The 20,549-nt window shown below is 40.7% G+C and overlaps 1 protein-coding gene and 1 non-coding gene across 3 annotated transcripts; both read right to left on the reverse strand.

Annotated features, from left to right (window-relative positions):
- Positions 1-13,239: 13,239 nt before the first annotated feature.
- LOC147898160 (uncharacterized) lies at positions 13,240-17,055 on the reverse strand. 2 transcript variants are annotated; one of them, XM_087379324.1, is made up of 8 exons: positions 16,942-17,055; positions 16,652-16,674; positions 15,625-15,690; positions 15,425-15,490; positions 15,144-15,258; positions 14,861-15,010; positions 13,912-13,981; positions 13,240-13,809 (listed from the first exon to the last, which is right to left on the reverse strand). In XM_087379324.1, exons 1-8 carry the CDS (start codon positions 16,942-16,944, stop codon positions 13,499-13,501), a joined length of 804 nt encoding a protein of 267 aa, XP_087235450.1. In that variant the 5' UTR covers positions 16,945-17,055; the 3' UTR covers positions 13,240-13,498. The 2 variants fall into 2 exon arrangements, with proteins under 2 accessions (XP_087235450.1, XP_087235451.1); XM_087379325.1 differs by lacking the exon at positions 13,240-13,809 and having other exon boundaries at positions 13,920-14,586.
- LOC147898161 (small nucleolar RNA snoR8a) lies at positions 16,465-16,546 on the reverse strand. Its single transcript, XR_015541623.1, has one exon. It is a non-coding gene; the product is annotated as a small nucleolar RNA snoR8a (small nucleolar RNA).
- Positions 17,056-20,549: the final 3,494 nt, after the last annotated feature.

The raw sequence follows: 20,549 nt of genomic DNA on the forward strand, positions 1-20,549 counted from the left end.
TTTTGGCGTCACATCTTTCCCCCCCCAGCAGATCCTCTCTAGTATAGAGAGGGTCTGCTAGCCCTCAAGGTGGTCGAGCATAGAAGAATTTAAGGCGATACTCATTGGTGCGTCCGGGTATTACCATGCCATCAACATCCTCAAGCTGATAGGTTCCATTTGTGACATTCATATACATCCTTATGAAGGCATGGCCAAAAGTAACCAATCTCTGCTTCTGTTGTGCAGTTAAGCCTCGAGGCAACATGCCTTCTTCCACATATTTCTGAACATCTTGTAGTTTTGGCCATCCAGTGTCTACCCAAAAAACCACCCCCCGGTCTTGTACTACAATGGCTTGAGTAGCTAACTCATCTACCCTTTGATTTTCTTTTCTGTTTATATGAACAAACTTGCAAAAATCAAACTGACTACATAGTGCCATAGCCTTTTGATTAAGCTCCTTCAAATGAGGACTTCTTGTCTGGTAATGCCCTTGCATTTGCTTTATAATAAGCTGAGAATCTCCTCTTACTTCCAATTCTTTAACTTGACTTTGAAGACAACCCTCCAAACCAAGAATCAAAGCATTATACTCAGCTGCATTGTTAGTTGTGATACCTGGAAGCTCTTGTCCTCTTGCCCATACCTCTTGACCTTCAGGATTCATCAAGACTATCCCCCTGGCTCCTTGTTGGCATGAAGGACTAAAAGCCCCATCAAAATACAAAACAAAAGCTGTTGGTGGTGTATCCCTTTCATCTTTAATGTTCTCCTTACATTTCTTTTCTTCTAGATCCTCCCACCCTGTGAGCAAATCTGCCATAGTGGACCTAGTGGTATTTTCAGTGACAAAAGAGAAAGAGAACTCTTGAAGCTCTGACAACCATTTTGCAAATCTCCCCCCAGGATTAGGCTTGCGAACTAGATATGCTAATACAGACTGAGAGGTAAGGAAGAAAAATGGTCGAGGTAATAAATAGGAGCGAAACTTTCTGACGGAAAACACCAAAGAGAGAGCTTGCTGCTCCATTTCTTCATACCTTGTTTCCACATCTGTAAGCTGTCGGCTGGCATAATAGATGGGTTGCATTCTACCTGCCTCTCCTTTTTGTAGCAATACACCACCAACTAAATGCAAAGATACACTTGGATTTACATAAAAGTCTTGAGACCAATCAGGGGGCTTCAATATTGGGCCCTTACTCATGGCCTCCTTAAGTAGCTGGAAAGATTCTTGTTGCTCCACACCCCATTGGAAAGAAACTCCTTTTCTTGTCAACAAGTTCATGGGATGCACTATCTCTGTGAAATCATCACAAAAGCGTTGATAATACTTGCTCTTTCCTAGAATTCTGCGAACACCAGTGACACTCTCAGGACTTGGCAATGCCATGATTGCTTGAACCTTGTCAGGATCCATTTGTAGGCCTTCTTGAGACACAATATGCCCCAACAAGACTACTTTTATTTGAGCCAAATGACACTTGCTAGGATTTAGACACCCTTTTGCTTCATCAATCCTAGCTAAGGCCATTTTTAACTTCTCCATGTGATCTATGCGCTGAGAATAAATGCAAAAATCATCCAAAAACACCCGTATGAACTTTCCCAAGTAAGGCTCCAGGACTTGACTCACGAACCTTTGAAATGTAGCTGGTGCGTTGGTCAACCCAAAAGGCATCACTCTGTAAGCAAAAACTCCCCAAGGTGTGACAAATGATGTTTTCTTTTGATCTTCCTCCTGAATACGAATTTGAAAGTACCTAGAATACCCATCACATACAGAATACATCTCATGCCCTGCTACTTGGTCTAGTATTTCACCTTGGAATGGCAAAGGAAAATGATCCCTCTTAGTGCATGCATTCAAAGGACGAAAGTCCACACAAACTCGCCACTTATTTCCTTTCTTTGGTGTGACAACTACAGGAGATATCCATTCTGAATCATCAACAGGAAAGATGAATCCCACCTCAAGTAGTTGTGTTACCTCTTTCTTTAGTGCCTTAGCTTGGATCACCCCCAATCGCCTTAAGCGTTGCACAACTGGCTTGCTTTTTGGCTTTAACTCAATCTTGTGCTCCACAAGAGAGACTGGCCGAACCTGTGAATAGCTTGTTGCAAAGAGACATGGAAAATCATCTAGCATGTCTAAGTACTAGAGCTTCTCACTATCTGATAGAGAATCACCAAGAAGCTCTTCATTGTGTTGGCGTCGTTTAATGTGCTCCACATCCTCCACATGAAGTGTCTCTACAGGATCTTCTTGCACCACCACCTTGTTCCTTCCTGACTCATCCCGATCAGCACCAAGACAAAGACTAAAGGCCACTCCTTCCACCTCACCCTCTGAGTTGGACTCCTTGGAGCTACACCCTGTCTCTTCTTCTTCATCGGTTAAGTCAGAGCTTGAACTCTCTGATGTTGAAGACTCCTCCTTGACAACTTCCTTTTTGCGGCTTCTGATGTTGTAGCGCACCTTCTTATCATTTCCCTGCAAAATCACTTCTCCAGTATCCCACTTTTGAACAGCCTTCACCTTGCGTAGCCAAGGCCTTCCCAAAATCAATGGATAGGCACGTGCATCTGGCTTGGTAGGGATCACCTGAAAAGTAGTCAGCACAGAAATTCCACATACATCCACTTCTAGATTCTTCACAACTCCCAAGGTCTTAACCCTAGTGTTGTCAGCCAATTTGATGCGATAAGGAGAGGTAGTACTAGAGTATTTTAAATCAGCATCAATCATGGTCTTCTCACTCATGACATTAATCGATGCACCTCCATCAATGTACACATTAGAAATCACTTGACCATCAATGATCACATCAACCACAGGTACATCATCACCAACATCTATATCTACCTTTTGAACAACAGGATTGGCACTTTTCTTCTTTTTCTTCTTTAACACTCTTGTGCTTGCTAGTTTTCCCCATTCCTTCCGTAGTTTTGGAGACAAAGCAAGTAATTGACCAAAGGTGATATGAGCTTCCTTTTCTTTAAGGTCGGACAACAATTCATAGCTTCCAATTCCTTGTCCTAAAGGAAAGTCTGACTGGCTAACTCTCCTTCTAGATGCCTTCTTTTTCTTACTACGGTGTTCCTCTTCCTGATGTTCCTCATCTACTTCTTCCTTGCTTTCTTCTTCTTCTTTTGCTTTACCACGCCCCCGTTTAGCCATCATTACCTCTCTTTCCTCATCCCCTGAAGAAGCTTCTAACAAGGATACTTGTTTTTCTTCTTTCTTTCTCAATCTAGGACACTCGGGGTGATAGTGACCTTTTTCATTACAGTCATAGCAAGTGACCCCACTCCTATCTCGAGGCCTATGTTCACTCTTTGGTGCTCTAGGTTGTCGTGCATTAACCAAATGCAATTTCAAATCAGCAAACTCTGCCATCAATTGGGAGATATTATGATCTAACTCAGAGGATTTTGGTACCGGAGGAGTGCCCATTACCTCCACCTTAGAAGTTGAAGCTGTTGAAGACACAAAAGAGGATTCAATCTTTAGAGAAGATTCTTTCTTGGTTGCAATGCGAAGCGCCTCCACATATGTTGTTGGATCTTTACTCATTACCTTTGAGCGAAGACGAGGCTCCAAAGCCATAACAAACTTGCTCATCTTTAAGTGCTCCATCCCTGAGAGACTTTGAGGGGCCGATGATGCAGATGCCACAGCTCGCAAAGCTGCCCTTTCATACTTTGTCCATAAAGTTTCATATCGGATTACCAACGCAGAGACCAACTCACCCTCTCCTTGATAGAACCGGTCCAACTGCAACATCAAAGCATTTGGCGACTCCACTGCCCCAAATCTCTGCTTCATTGCTGCCACCACTTGGTCCCAGTCCTCCTTGGTAGAGTCCGGCAAGGTCTCATGCCAACTCAAGGCTACACCTTCAAGAAAATCAGGCAAAATCTCCGCCCGATCCTTCATGGACCATCCAGAAAGCCGACATCCTCGAACAAAATCCCGAAGATAAGACTCCGGGTCCTCCCCTTGGGTCCCTCAAAACACTGGAATCTTTACCATGATGAAACACAAAAAGGAAACACCAAGATCCAAATAATATCCCAAACAAGATCTGAACAAGATCCCACAGAGTCTTAGTATACCAAGACCAACTTATTATGCATAACCACTTGTTGAAAACCCTCCACAATGTGATCCTCAACAAAATCTTCAAAAATAAGTGACCAACCAGCACCATGAAAACATTGTGTATACATGCATTCTAGAATCACCCTTCTCACAATAGGAAGTGCACATAAAAGCTTCAAGATATTGTAACCTTCATCATTTGCATAGCAAAAGAAGTTGAAAGCATTGAGAATCACCACTCCATTGTTATAGTCAAAAACTACCCAAAGACTCAACTCTTCTTCACACCAAGCTGCCAGTGCATGGAACAATCCCCAATCCATCATTGTGCGTGCTACCGGTGTTGTCGATTCACCAACATATTCAACAATGCAAACATAAAGGATATGATCATGGTGACTGTGCGAATAGCTTGAGCATCACCTTCACAATCTTCAAGTTCTCTTAAACGGGTTGCAATCTCTTCTAACGGAGTTCTTCCAAGCATCTTCTTTATCTCATACAAACACATGCCTCTTCTAGGCATAACATGCAATCAAGTACACCCGAGACCGTTTAGTAAGGTGGGATGAATCCAATACCAAACGTACCCGGTGTCTCCACCAAAAGATGTGACATGAAGTTCGGGGTAATATACTTCACGCACCTCTTCACTTTCTGCAGCGTTCAAACTGACTGCCAAAGATACTTATCATTGAGAATGAGACATTAGAAAGAAGCTTTTATGCCAAGATACCACACCATACTTTCCTCCCTTAGATGAGAATGAAGATGGTAACATCCCAAGTGATGTTGTAGTCAAGCATAGGGAGAATGAAAGGATCAGCAGAGGCCATAATCTCAGCGAGCCGGTCTGCACCAAAGAGAAGAGCGATACGTTGTTGAAAGAAGATCTTGCGGCTCAACATGACATGAACTGATATATATCGAGGAGTTTTAAGGGGTTGATTAGGTCGGATGGGTAGATTCCGAGGAAACATTGCACCTCCTTCATAGACACCTTTATACGTAGCTCAAAACACTCTACAAACTGTCATTAGACACAGAGGCCTATAACTTTCAGTAGAGACATGATATCAAAGATTCAAGTATGCAAAGAGATGCTCCTTGAGATGGCCTTCGCGCTGATATAAGTTTCATTGAAAATAGACAGACGGTTGAAGAGATATGGACAATTTACTGGAAGGGGGTAAAAACTGTCATGAAAACAGACTGTCAAACACAGAGACTCATAACTTTTTGCAGCAGTATCTGATTCAAGATCTGATTATATAGAAACATGCGCCTTGAAGAGAGCTTCGCGTTGATATAAATTTCGTTACAATCGGACTAACAAGCAGAAAGTTATGAGCAAAACACTAACAGGGGGTCAAACTGTCATGAAAACTACCCTCCACCCAGGCTAATTTCGCCTAAGCAGGATGCTCCCTCAAGACTCCAAGAAAGAAAAGGGAAGAGACACTCAAGAGAGAGAGAGAACCTGAAGTGACCTTCATTACAAATAGAGTGAGAATCCACCTCAACACTATAAACACAAGGGAGAAGAAGAGGTTTCATACATACAAGAGGGAGCGAAAGCTCCAAGACTACTCATAGAGAGAGAATAAACTAGAGAGAGAAGGACTCAAGAGTCTACATAAGAGAATATCTACAAGAGGAAGAGAAGGCTCATGGAAGAGGCTTGGGGAGACTAGAACTACAGCAACATAAGGCCCAATGGTGGAAGAGATTGATGAACAAGGGAGAGGAGGGCTCCTTTTATAGAGATTTTGTTACCCTCCTTCACCCATTTGCAATTGCTGCCTGTAGATTCCTTTCCCCATCAATCACATAAGCACGTATGTCACCATCCATGTCCTTTTTGGCTACTCTTGCCATGTGTCCCATCAAAAGATACTCAAGACTCTTAAAATATTGAGAAAGTCAAGAGTCTCCTCACATGGAGCCCATAGGGACCCTCTCTTTTCCACATGTCCACATCCTCCTTATTCCACATAGGAGTTCTAGAAGGATTCCTCTTGACTTCACACTCCTCCACATGCCTTCCACACGCTTGGCATGTGACCTCTCTTATATTATTGGAACACATGGACATGAGCCCACCTCTTTACATGACTCACTCTTCCTATTTTCTAAAAAACTCCATAATATCCCATACACAAATAACTCTCACCCCATACCAAGGTATTTATAATTCATACCTATGGTATTTACAATGAGCCATTCCACTCATCCTCTCAATCCCATACAATATCATAGAAAATAGAAATAAGTGAGAGCTGCTAGGCTATCACTTGTACTCAAACTCTTATCAAACATAGAGAAAAACAATACCAATGCCGAATTAAAAATATCAATTTTTGGCGTCACAGTACCTAGTGTATTTCCCTACCACATTCATGGACAAAGCATTGAATGGTATGTTCCATACTTGAATGGGCACTTTGCCACATGGGGTGCGTTGAAACCTACCTATTTTCAAATATTCCAACATAAATTTAGCAAGGAGGATGTATTGTCGATTGGCTCCACTAGTAGTCTAGAGTTGTGGAACATGGAGTATTACCTGCCTATTGAACTTCCTTCTCACTATGCAAAGGATCTTCCAAAATCTAATGCTTGACCAACAACTCGTCTAGCTACAAGGGTACAAGTGACAAAATGGTGATTTGGGATGGAGAAGTACCCATGATTGCCATCTAAATTTGAATCACATGATGAAGGGGGTACTCATTGATGGAGGCTCAAAGTAAATATCATCTCTCAAGGAGTCCAAAAAGAGGATCAAGACCAAAAAAAATTAAGCTTTTTCCATTCAAATTTGTATGGAAGATCAGAGATTGGTGATGCCAGTAGGCATGCTTAAGGATGTATGCATCGAGATCACTAAATCATACTTTATGGTTTCATTCATCATGGTCAAGATGGAGAATGAACAATGATACCTCATGCTCTTGGGATGAACATGGCTAAAAGGTGCCAAGGTACTGTACAATTGGCGAGGGGAGGCCCTCGGCATTGTACATGATGCGTATGACATGATAGTACTGAAGCAAAAGGCATGGTACAAAAGTAGTGCAAGCCTAAATGCTTAGAGGTGGAAGAGGAATACACCTTGTACATTGAAGAAAAGATTCTTTCCTTGAATGGTGTGTCCATTGGCAATGATTCACACAATGTGGGTAGCCATTAAGAGGTTGGTAGAACACAAAGATCATAGCATGACCTTACTAAAAGGCTTCCTAGTGAGACAAATAATCACAAAGAGTAGTCCAAGAGGATAAAGATACTGAATAAGCCAAATTAGTAGTAGCAGATGAATCATAAATGGCCAATCCATCAAAGAAATCAAAATGGGTGTACAACAAGAAGCATTAAAGTGGATCCAAATCAACAAAGAGCTCCCTAAAAAATTCTTGTGAAACCCAAATAAACCTTCATTGAGGATAAGGATGTATTCACATAGAAATATTGTGGACTTGAAGGGGGCACTACTAGATTTGATTTAGCACCAAACCCCACATGCTCTCTAGATGCAAGCCCATTTGGTAGCAGAGCTATGAATGAGCCTAAACTATGCCAAGTTGATACCAACTACTCAAGGCAAGCTTCATAGACACTAGGTCAATTAAACGATTGTTTATTCCCCATTGTAATTGTGCCAAAGAAAAATGACAAGCTGAGAGTCTAAATAGACTATCAAAAGCTCAACAAGAAACCATCAAGGCTTATTCCTATTACCATTCCTGGATATTTGTTCGTGGGTGAGTCAAATCAAATCATGATGGCTCAAGAGGAGATGACCTTCAACACTGAATGGGGAGCATCCTTCGGTAAAATGATGGGTTTAAGCATGCACCGGCCATGTTCCAAGAATTCATGATACAAACCTTCAAAGTACATTGATGAGTTCTTCATAATGTTCTTGGATGACCTCTCACACTTGGAATGTTACAAAAGGTGTTCCAAATGAGCAAGGAGACACTTGGAATGTATCCAAAAGGTGTTACAAACGTGCAAGGAGACACAAATCTCCCTCAACCTCTGCAAATGTGTGTTCTATGTGTTCTCAAGAGTGTTGCAAGGACACACAATCTCATGATAAAAAAGTTAAACATCAATGCAATACAAAAGATGAAAGAACCAAATAATGTTAAGAAAGTGCACTCATTTATGGGTTTTCTTAGCGTCTATAGACAATTCATCAAGAAATTCCTCTCCACCAACTCACAAGACAATATATGAAGTTTGAGTGGAATGAAGCATTTCTTGTAGGAGACGGCTATAAAACCCCCTACTATCTTTGCATGAACATGGGTAACTTCATGAGTTGAATTATCCATTAAATATCAAGAATAGAAAATAATGGGCCACAAGATAGATCACATGCATACCCAGATATAGCTAAAAATATTATCTACATGAGGCACTACATAGGGTCCATCAAGGTCCACCCTTGTAAACATGAGTGGTAGCATACTCTTTACCATGTACATGAATCTTTATTTGCCATACATTGAATACATTGAGAAGATTGTTAAAGAGCTGCATCATAGTTATGGCAAAACATGATTGAACCATGTTCTTGGATTGCAACAGCAAACTTGATGATTGTATTTATGTAACCTAGAAATTCAAATGGGAAATATTCTTGCTTTGAAGAAGTTATGGTGAATTCTCAAGGCTAGCAAATTGCATGCCCATCCATTGATATAGGAACTCCAACTAAATGGAACAAGGCCTCTACTCAAGGTATCAAGAGTCTAGTTGATTCTTGGAAAACACTTGAAATAGGTTTGCTACAAAGAATATGTCAAGAGTTCTTCTCCTGAAGGATATTTCAAGAGTTCCTCTTGAGAATAAAATGAAAATGACCAAATGAGAACTTTTAAAGAAACTAGGCTACTTTTTTTGAAAAGAATGCTTAAACATCTTGCTCGAAAGAATCGCACATAAGGTAAATAATGCTAGATTGTCTAGACTAACGAAATGGACTAGGTGGAGAACATGATCAATTCATAACAGTGATGATGTATTGATGTGCATTTTACACTCTCAATCTATTATCTTGCAATTTGATTTCAAATTAGATGAGCACTCAAGGATGGAAGATGTACTAAAACTCACCATCTAACCTTATCAAAGAGAATGAATCTTTCCTTAAAATCCCCCAAGAAGCCCCAAGCAAATTAAATGTATGGCCATCAATAAATTCATGAAATATAATATTCACATTATCGTTGAAGGTGCATATATATATAATATTCTCATTATCCTTGAAGGTGCATATTTAGATTTTGAGAAATATAAATTTGAATGAGAACTTGTTGAAAATGCAATCACTATCCACTTGATCAAACAACATTTTTTGAATGCCATTTGCAAGATGAACACAAGTTTATGGTAAACGTATGATCATCAGATAAGGCACTACAATGCAAGGATTTGATATCAAACTTCCTCGTATTTGTGAACAAGACTCTACCATTTAAAACTTATACATGTACGAGATAGGTATTTGACTTCCATTAATGTAGATGAACACATGTTTATGGTAAATGTATGATCACCAAATATAGGCACTACAATACAACGATTTGATATCAAACCTTCTAGTAATTGTGAACAAAACTTTGCCATTTAAAACTTCTAAAGACACGTATGAGATAGGTATTTGACTTCCATTAACGTATTTTGAGTATACTAGAGAGAAAATTTTGGACATTTAGAAGGCTATCAAAACATTGGAGTATGAAAATTTTTGAAGCACTCGCAATTAATTTCAATAAAGATATTGCTACAAGCAATACAATGCAAGAATTTGGTGCAAGATTTCATGGCATTTGTTTACAAGACTTTTCCATTTACCCTAGAAGCAACACAATGCAATATTTTGGTACCAAAAATATTTGTTTACAAGACTTAGCAATTTAACAAGCAAAGATTTGAGCTATGGAAACCTTTGACACATTTGTGTCTCCACAAATGTTTTTATAAAATTATAAACCAAAGTAAGAATGCAAACTTATTTCAAAATCAATCTACCCTACCCAACAAGCATTGAAAATATCTATCAAAATCTTAGATAAGATCCTCTTATGAATGCCCATTGTCATGCTAGAGCATTATTATCATCTATAAGCCAACTAATAGAGAATCCCTATTGACTTATTGAGCTTCTTATCCTTTAGATACCCTATATGGAGCTTATCCTCTTAGATAGCCCGTTAATTGTTGAGCTTTTTGCATATTTAGCTGACTCTCCTCTATATCTAACTCTCGAAGATGGCCAACAACTTTGTTGGGATTAGATAACATTCAAGTTATGATATCCCTTACATGATGATGTGAATGAAGGACTCTTGCAAAGTGCAATGACTCCAACTTTTTGTGATCTACTTTCTATCAAAATTTTCAATCATCATTACGTGTTCATGATAAAGACTATGCCGCATGCAGTTGTGAAATGGTATCTATCGATATCCCCACCAATTCTGAGATCCCACCTTGATACCAACCAACTTTGAATGACTAAACTTAGAATCCGAGTTGGACGATGCCTCAATGGAACCAACGTAGACCACTCTTGAGGCTACCTACTAGGAGCTTGACAGCATCTAATGAAATTATGTTTAGAAAGACTTTGGTTCACTATGGAGATCTTCCAAATTGTGTATATTCAGTGATTAACTTCAAATTCTTGAATTCATCAGATTCCAACGAGGAATAGATGTGGAGATACCTAGACATTCCAAAATCCTTCTTTTAGGGTCCAACCCACTTAGAGAAACCACTCAAGCCTTCCTATACTTCCTATGATTGATCTCTAGTCTTAGTTTGAGTCTTTAGAAATAGGATTTTCTATAGTCATTTAAAAGTGTTGATAGTTCCAAGTTCTAGTAATCTGACTACCATATAAGTCTCAAACTGCACAAAATAACACTCAAGGCTCATATGTGGGCGCATATTGAGACATGAAAAGGGATAATTCTAGGGACAATCCTACTAAGAGAAGCAACCCTAGCTAGCTTAAAATAACACTTGAGGCAATTATATGAAGACAAATAAAAGACTATTACACAAACAAAGCATAATAATAGAGACAATCCTATCACTTCTAGACCTTCCCCTTGAACCTTCTAGTCTTATATAGAATGATTTAGGAACCCACTCTATTATCAGTCCCCTTGTTTTTGCTAGAACCTGCAAAAATATAACATGGCAACAAGGTTTTTGCAATTTGTGAGTGTATTCACTACAAGTTCACGGGTTTTAGCATTATTTCATGTGGTTGGAAAGAGTAGCTCACGGCAAGGTATTCTTTTAGTTAGAGAACAAAACAAAAGCAGGCTTGACATCTGCCCAACCTAAAACTATTTATTCAACAAAAGGAGAGTTTCATTCCTGCCTATGCATCCCTCTTGATTCATGTATCAAGTAAAATGCTCAAAGGCACATTGTGTTAGTTTAGTTCCAATTACAGATACATAATAAGATTACAGATAGGAGTTATTATTTCGTGCCCAACCTAAGAGCATGGCAGAGAGGGTGCTAGGAAGACCTCTGAGTCCCATGAGCATTTCCGAATGGCCTGGCCTATTTATACAAGTACCTTTAACATCCACACGAATCAAGTAATCCATCGGTTGCATAGTCCTCAATGGTTGTTGAAAGGTTTACCTCCAAAAACGAGGTACTACCATGTGCCAAGCTAGAACAAGCTAGAAAACAGGAAGAGTCTTTCTCCACAAGCAAAAAGCTGACCATAATACAGCAATATTCTAGGAAGAGTGAACTCGACCTACTGACCTAAGCTAAAACTTGCACAGAGGGCTAATCAAAAAACAGCCCATACTCTCCTCATACAAGCTACTGAAGGACTAGAAAATAAGGAGCCCATACTATCCTCATACAAGCTACTGAATGACTAGAAAAGACTATCAAGTGGCTACAAAAGCTTCCCACAAATGTTGCACATTCATGAATACAAGGCAACACATCTGAGACGTGTCCAAACTCATCTCTTTAAAACAAAGCAAATACTCCACATGATATGCCTTCATAAGACTAGAATATATCCAATCTTACAAATACTTCTCATGAGGTACTGCCATGAGGCAAGCTAGAAAACAGGCCGTGTCTTTCCGCAATGGTGAAAAGCTGGCCATAATACCACACCGTTCTAGGGAAGGCGAACTCAACCTATTGACTTAAGCTAGCCCTTACACAGAAAGATGATCAAAAAACATCCCATACTATCCTCATATAAGCTACTGAAGGACCAGAAAGAATTTATCACTATCAAGTGGCCACAAAAGCTTCCCACAAATTTTGCACATGCATAAATACAAGGCAACACATCTAGATGAATCAAGAGACACTATATACCTAGATGAATCCAAGAACATTCCAAAACTCATCCTCATCCTCTAAAAACACAACATAGTGCAGTTTCAATCTCATGATAGTCACTCACAAGGTTGAAAACCATAAACTCCATCATGCATAGCAGGGACTAGCTACTATGACATCCCCACTGACGTCATCAGCGCCCAACAGTGGGTGTAGACCATAGTATAAAAATATGCCCTCACACATACAAATCCACACCCACACATACTTGAGCATCCATTTATACAAAGTATTCGTACTGAGTTTCTGTCGGCACTCCGGAGGTGACAGGCAGACTCAGCCATGATGAAGGCTAGCACTAAAGGAGAAGGCTAATCAAAAGGTAGTCCAAAATCTCTTCATTCAAGCTACAACTGCTTGTGAAGTCTAAACATTTTCATTTTAGTCTCTCCCCAACAAGCATCTAAATCTAAATCTAGCTGATAGGGCAACGCACCATTTAAGATAGAAAGAATTATCACAATACCAACAGGCCGCAACTTGGACGAAAACTTCACAAGGTGAAATTGAATAACACATCTAGATGAATCAAGAGACACGTCCAAACTCATCCCTTTAGAACAAAGAAAATACTACTCATGATATACCTTCATAAGACTAGAATATAAACAATCTTACAAATACTGCTCATGACAGTAATCCACAATATTGAAAACCTAGTAATGCCTTCGATTTCTTTAAGTTCTGAGTTCTTCAAAAACTATCAACATGATTATTATTCTCCAAAAGAGGGCATAATACCAGAATTCTGCATAAAATAAGTCAACAGCATTTTAATATTTTGACAACCAATCATTTCAGCCCCCATTCTTTGATATGCTTCAGCTTGAATTTCGAGCTCTTTTATAGGGTCCGTAATGTAATGCAAGGTGTTTCTAAACAACAGTATGATAAAAGCCTCCACCTGAATTATCTGCACAATCCTCTTCAGCACGTGCTACAACTTTATCTACATTGAAGGATATCACAAACTTGAGACCTTGAAATTATCCAAATTCACCTATAATCATAGGGAGATACAGATCTAGACCTGGACCTTGATCTATATGGAGATCTGTGGGAGCTTCGTCTCCTAGAACTTCCATCCTTCCTAGGGCTTCCATATGGTGAATACCGAGGGGATAATGACCTCTCCTTGTACCTACTCTCTCCTCTGTAGGGAGAGTACTCAGGAGAGTACTCCTTGTACCTGCTCTTGCCTCTGTAGGGAGAATACTCAGGAGAGTAATCTCTACTATGGTAGGGGGAGTATCTGGGAGATCGCCTTCCATCACTGTACCCACGGCGTCTATCATAGTCATACGATGCTGACAAAATGTATCAACAATAGTCAGAAACCATAAGCACAAGTTCAAGACAAATAAGGAAGCAGAGCCAAAGCAGATGAGACACCACAAGATCATACTCACATGTTCTCCTCATAGTCCTCACCCCGAGATATTTGCCAGGAGTAGGCGTTCGTGCACGCTTCCTTTTCGCCTAATAAAGAGCACCCCCACCCAAAGAGAGATTCAACGACTGATTAATAAGAAGTAAAGCAAGAAACACTACAGACATAACGATCAGTAATCTCAAAACTGCACAGAGGAGACCATCTGCTTTACATTCAGAAGAGCTCCCAATCTGCAGGGAAAGTCTATAGGTAAGCAACCCAATTCTAAGTCCTGACCGCATCTATGTTTGCATGGTGCTCTTTTACAGTTCTAGTTTTTCAGGAGATCATGACACAAACGGAGCACATACAAACAGAAAAAGGTTGATTCTAGCTGTAGTCAAGCGTGACATAAGGAAGAAACCAAGTCAACCTTCTTTACTGCTGCCACAGGTTGATGCTGAAGGCAGCACTAAAGCACAGAATCATGAATTGGAGATCAAATGCGTTGCAGAAGTGGTGACAGACATTCTGACTTTGCAAGAATTGCATGCACATGGCAAAGAAAGCCTCATGGAAAAGTCGAGCTGTTATAAGGTCGATAGACAACAATTGCTGTTAAGTTGGCATATTCATCAGCTTGATTTATTTGCAAATGTTGATGCTGATACAGTACAGCTACGGTGCTGTCCAGGTAGTCGAGGTAAGAACTCTGAGTATGGATAATCAAAACCATACAAACTATCAGCATGCATTCTAGTACGTTGCCAATGCTTGCAAGGGACTTATGAAAAACACCACCTCAAAAAAAAGCATACGTCTTCAGAGGCAAAACCTGTAATCAAACATTCACTGCTCCAAAACTTCTCTGTTCCCACAAACTTTGAAACTTGAGAGGCACAAATCTAATATACACAAAAGTTAACCAGATCTAAAATTTTAACATAATAACCAAAACTTTAAGCCATCCAGGAACGAGAACGTACCTTCTCCACTGTGATGACCCGTCCCTCCAGAATAGACTTATTGAGATACTTAATGCATCGTTCAGCACTCTCCATGCAGTCCATAGTCACAAAACCAAATCCGCGGGATTCCTTTGTTCGAGGATCCACCACCAGATGACACTCTAGAACCTGAAAGAAGAGAGCTACAACAGTGAGTCACCTTCCTGGGCTTTTTAGTATCATATTACTATAATTCCCCAAGTTGTAACATTGAAATAAGCTCTCAAGCTGAAGGAACCAAAATGCTTGATGAAGACACAACCTTCCCTTCACTGGAGCAATGCTCTTCAAGATCCCTTTCAGTGACACGAGTGGATAGACCAGTGATATACAGGTTATTGCCAGGGTTATGAGCGTCAGCATCATCACTGTAGTGCCTGCAAACAGGGGAAGATTATCAATTATTCTTCAAGACTCTACCCCTGAGAGAGGACATTCAGTACACTGCACTTTTACAGTAGCTCAAAATACCCTGCGCACCCTAATGTGCTGAGCTGTACATTATGATCGAGTAAATATCCTGTTCACGATCACACAAAATACCTTGGTGGACTGCGAGACCTTGTGCGTGATCTGTATCTTGGCGGTGGTGAAGGACTGTAGTCATACCTACAGATAAGGAAAAACGACAACATGAATGCCAATGTGAACGTGCAGTATACTTTGCAGTCACACAAAATACCCCGAGTCGTAATAATAGTAATAAACCCTGGGTATGCTATACTTCGAATCCCGTTAAGTACCTTGGAGGACTTCGAGACCTTGAGCGTGATCTGTATCTTGATGGAGGTGAAGGACTGTAGTCATACCTACATTAAAACAATTGCTCCATCAGCACAAATAAGAAGACTACAATCATATACGAAGTGTGTCCCTGTGTACACACGTTCACACCATGCATGTGTGTGCCCACCCATGCACCTTTTTTTTCAGATTTTTTACCCTTCAGGTGAACCACTACATCTTTTAATTCGGATGAAGCGCTGAGTCTGACTTAGCGATGATATCTTCCACCACATACACCTCTGGAATTATTTCTGCATGGTCCTACAATTTGTAAACTTTGCTTTGCTCACTATATCCCACCACAATGCATTATATCATAAATATGATTAGCTCCCATACATTCCAATTTTTCACTTCATTTTATGCACGCTCCATAAGATATTAAAAATCCGTAGTTTACAATATCTAATTTCCAAGCAAAATAGATGCTTCTCATGAAGCATAGCTCTTGCGCATCATGTACCTAACGTATGATTTGGATCGACCATTCCAACTTCTCTTTACGAACGCTTCATGGTATAAAACCTTGTATCAGCTTTCTAGTTTCAATGTTACTAGTTTCCACTCAAATACATGGGCTCTAGCACTTTATGCTCGTGTTCGGTTATTTCTTTCGGCAACATTTAGCTATGGTGATATTTAGCTTCATGATATAGGTCGCAAGGCGTATCTCAACTGCATAGTCTTGTTGTATGAATTATCTGACAGTAGATTTCTCTCCCAAGCTTCCGCATTCCATCAAAGCAGCACGAACAGAACCCCCTATGTACTTAGCTCCGCCCAGGGAAATTCTTCGCAGTGCTCATACAATATTGGTGTAAAGATCTTCTCGCACTAAAGCGATCAGGTCGAGGAATTTTATTTTAATCATCGCACTTACCGAAAAAGACAAGTGCTTACAACCGTCTTGCGAAAAAGTAATGGGACGCAGAAATATGGGGAAAATAAACCAAACAGCGGCAAGCGACAGAAAAGAGGGCATACCTTCCTCTACGCTGCGAGTAAGCCTGTTGACACCAAATGCAAACGCATGGTCAAGAGAAAGCCAGAGGGAAATCTCAAATTACCGCAAAACGAAAGCCAAAGACACTAAGAATAAAAAGCGTCAGAGAACGAATCTCTATGAAGAACACGATTTTGTTCGTCAAGAGATCGGTGGTTTTATATTACAACAGAGTGAGGAACAGGAAGAAAAGGGGATGACAAGATCGAGAGGGATCACACGAAAACAAACAAGAAGAGAAGAGAAGATCGAGGGGGAAGCGGAGGATTACCATGTGAAAAGATCGGACGGAGGAAGCAGGCGGCGAAACCCTAAAATCACCAACACGCAAAATATGGGCAAATCACCAACTACTCCCCCTTTTATATAAACTCAAATTAGGCCAGAGCAAGAATTTTTAAAGTGTGTTTTATGCACGTGTCCTCGGGTGAGTAATTCGTGGAGCTCATCCTTCTCCTCTTGTCCACGTGGCTTGCACGCATTACTGCATGTTTTCGGCTTGTCATTGGCCTCCACGCGGCTGGCACACATCCCTGCATGTTTTTTGGGTGGCTTTGTCTGCACGCCTTCATTCTTGGCTCTCATCTTCTCTACGCCCATGCTGTTGCGTGCCCCTGCCCATGTCCTTGCATGGGTCGATCTGTGTCTAATGGGGCTTACGTGCTGCATGACAAAGTCTCCTATCGATGTGTGCCTATTGGGGCTTATGGGCTACACGACATAGTCTTTGGCGCTGCGGAAAGAAAGTTTGTGCAGGGTTATGGGCACCGAAGCTTTGGAAGCATGGGATGGCTTTCTGTGACATTGACGTTCACTTCATAAGAAGGGTTTTCCTCCAAGAGTTGGTTGTTCGGCTTGTTTGTTCACTGCTTGTTGCTGTGGGGTTTGTTTTTCTTGCGAGAAGCTATTGTCTGCTATGGTGATTGGCTGTAAAGCAAGTTATGAAGAGGGACCGAATGATTCTGGGGATTCCATGGATACAAGGAGTGTTGAATTTCAGAGAGGTTATATTAGGTAATTCTTTGTGTTGGGATTCGGGGTTTCAGTATTCGTCGTTTGGACTCCTTTGAAACGTTTTCATGGCATCATTCTTTTCTTTTTGGATCTTTTCCTTCTGTGTTTTCAGGGATGATGAACATGGCAGAGAGCAAGAAAACATGTGCTGATGATGCGGGGTCGGCTCTTCATGGTGACTACCTAGTGTTGCCTACCATATTGGCTTGATTTCTGCATTGATCATCACAGCAGGACATCTCAAATGTTAAGGAAGTCGTTTCGGTAAAGCCTTGCTTCGTAAATTTCTTTTGCTGGCTTCTGTATAGCAAAGGAAGTCGGTGAATCGATGATGGCGCGACTCTTGTACATGCGCACCAACATGGTCTAAAAAGCGTAGAAATTCTTCTTGGTATAGACCGTCATTCTCCCTCTGTTCTTTTGTTTGTACGAAACAATGACAATTCTAATTCCTCTCTGACATGCACTGCCACTTTATTGAGGCGCAACGATTTGGAGTTCCTCTAAATTGTGTCAGCGTTTATGTTGCTCTGCATGCCTCGTACACCGATCCGACCTTATTATCTATCGTTGTTTCATCGTTTGTACCCTACTTTGTACTGTGTCGTTCGTTCAACGCATACGTTTATAATGAAACTATCTCAAGAAGCACTAGCAAACACACACACACATGCACACACACACACACACACACACACACACACACACACACACACATATAAGAGAGAGAGAGAGAGAGAGAGAGAGAGAGAGAGAGAGAGGATATATATAAATATATATAGAAAATAAAACATTATATATATATAATGTTTATTATTTATTATATATAAATATAAATATAAAGAGAGAGAGAGAGGGAAGAGGGAGAGAGAGAGAGAGAGATCTAGATATATATATATATATATATATATATAAAATAAAAGATTATATATATTTATATTTATCACATTTAAATAAAAAATGAATATATAAATATATATAAATTATTATATATACTTATATGTAATTATAATATTGTTTATAAATATATATATATAGAGAGAGAGAGAGAGAGAGTGTGTGTGTGTGTGTGTGTGGCAAAGACGTGCCAAGGACACGCGGCGAGTGGTAGAGACATGTTGAGGAGATGCAGTGAGTGAGGACACACACGAGGACACATGGCACCACAGTGGCGGAGAAATGCCGAGGACACACGGCGAGTGAAGAGAGAGAAGAGGGGAGAGAGAGAAGAGGGGAGAGAGAGAGAGAGAGAGAGAGAGAGAGAGAGAGAAGGGGGGGGGCAAAACACTGTTGGGCATTCGAGAGCCAACTTAAAACAACAGTTGTATGATTTGCAAATGGATGATAGTGAGGATCTCGCCACCTTTCTCAACCATATGCAGTCCGTGTTGAAGCAGCTTCAGGATATTGGAGCAAAGACAGCAGATGAGGACCAGAAGGCAATTCTTTTGAAAAGCCTCCCAGCTAAGTATTCCAAGATTGCACGAATTCAATGTCTCGACGATGAAGCAGATTTCATTGACTGTGTAGGACTTCTTATGGCTGAGGAAAAGCATGAAGAAGATACATTCACTGGAGGTACTGCATATGCAATGAAAGATAGATGGGTTCAAACCAAAGACAAACTTACTTGCTACTATTGTGGAAAGCCTGGTCATATAGAGAGATTTTGTAATCGAAAGCCAAGAGATGAGGAGGAAAAATGAAGACAAACGACCACTGCTTGTATTGCTGAAGGACATACACAACCAGAGGAGGTGGCGGGCTTTATTTTTGACAACGTACCTGATCAAGATTGGGCTTTCTAAAGCCAAGTTTTATCTTTGTGATAGATATTGTGGTTGTCTGGCTACGATGCTAGTGTCTAGCTTCGCTGCTAGACGGTTTTTCTTTTAGGCTACGATGCTTGGGATTTCTTTGGGACTACGATGTCCTTTGTTTACTGTTAGTCTCCCATTTCAATCATGGGAGGGTGTGTTGGGTTTGATTGCATGGTGATGCCTTCATGGGAGGGTCTCGAAAGGTCGAGGTATTGCATGGAGAGTCTTATTGGTGAATCATACATACTAAGCCATGGGCGATTGCTTATTGGTCAAAGGCAAACTTACCTTGCATGGTTCTCACGTGGCATGGCAGTTTTCTCCAGAGGCGGCTTTAGAGCATGGCTTCTACAAAACCCAAGAGCTACGAAGATGGTCTTTTTGTCCAAGCTCTCTTGATGAGAGTCGGCTAGGGAGTCTATACGTAGAGTCGCTTGTCTTCTAGAGGTTATAGATAGGAGAGTCTTGTAGTAGAGCAGCTCCTCTGTGTTCTGGGATCCATAGGTGTTGTAAATTTTGTAACACAGCGACAAGCCCCATAGGGATGAGCTGATATTTGACAGTTTGTGTTGATTGCATATTTGTAAGTTGAATATAATAGTCTTTTGGATTCAATCATTGACAAAATCATATTGTGTATTCGTGATTTCATTAAGCCTTCAAACACAAAGAGAGAGAGAGAGAGAGAGAGAGAGAGAGAGAGAGAGAGGAGAGTGGGGGAGCGAGAGAGGAGGGAGAGATAAAAGAGAAGAGAGAGAAAGAGAGAGAGAGTGAGAGAGAGAGAGAGAGAGAGAAGGGGGGGTGGGGGAGAGAGAGAGGAGGGAGAGATAAGAGAGAAGAGAGAAGAGAGAGAGTGGGAGATGGAGAGAGAGAGAGAGAGAGAGAGAGAGAGAGAGAGAGAGAGCGAGGGGGGGAGTGGAGGAGAGAGAGAAGGGAGAGATAAGAGAAAAGAGAGAGAGTGGGGGGGAGAGAGAGAGAGAGAGAGAGAGAGAGAGTAGGGGGGGAGTGGGGGAGAGAGAGAGGAGGGAGAGATAAGAAAGAAGAG

The sequence above is a fragment of the Dipteris shenzhenensis genome, chromosome 9 (genome assembly GCF_047967505.1).
Source record: "Dipteris shenzhenensis isolate YYH24624 ecotype China chromosome 9, Dip_SZ_1.0, whole genome shotgun sequence".
Classification (NCBI taxonomy): Eukaryota; Viridiplantae; Streptophyta; class Polypodiopsida; order Gleicheniales; family Dipteridaceae; genus Dipteris; species Dipteris shenzhenensis.

Bases quoted from the DNA above. Each gene is read 5' to 3' on its own strand.
- LOC147898160 (XM_087379324.1), bottom strand. The intron at 15,691-16,651 runs GTATGCCCTCTT...GTTTTAATGTAG, and splicing joins TACTCGCAGCGTAGAGGAAG to GTATGACTACAGTCCTTCAC. The intron at 13,810-13,911 runs GTGAGTATGATC...ACATTTTGTCAG, and splicing joins GAGGACTATGAGGAGAACAT to CATCGTATGACTATGATAGA.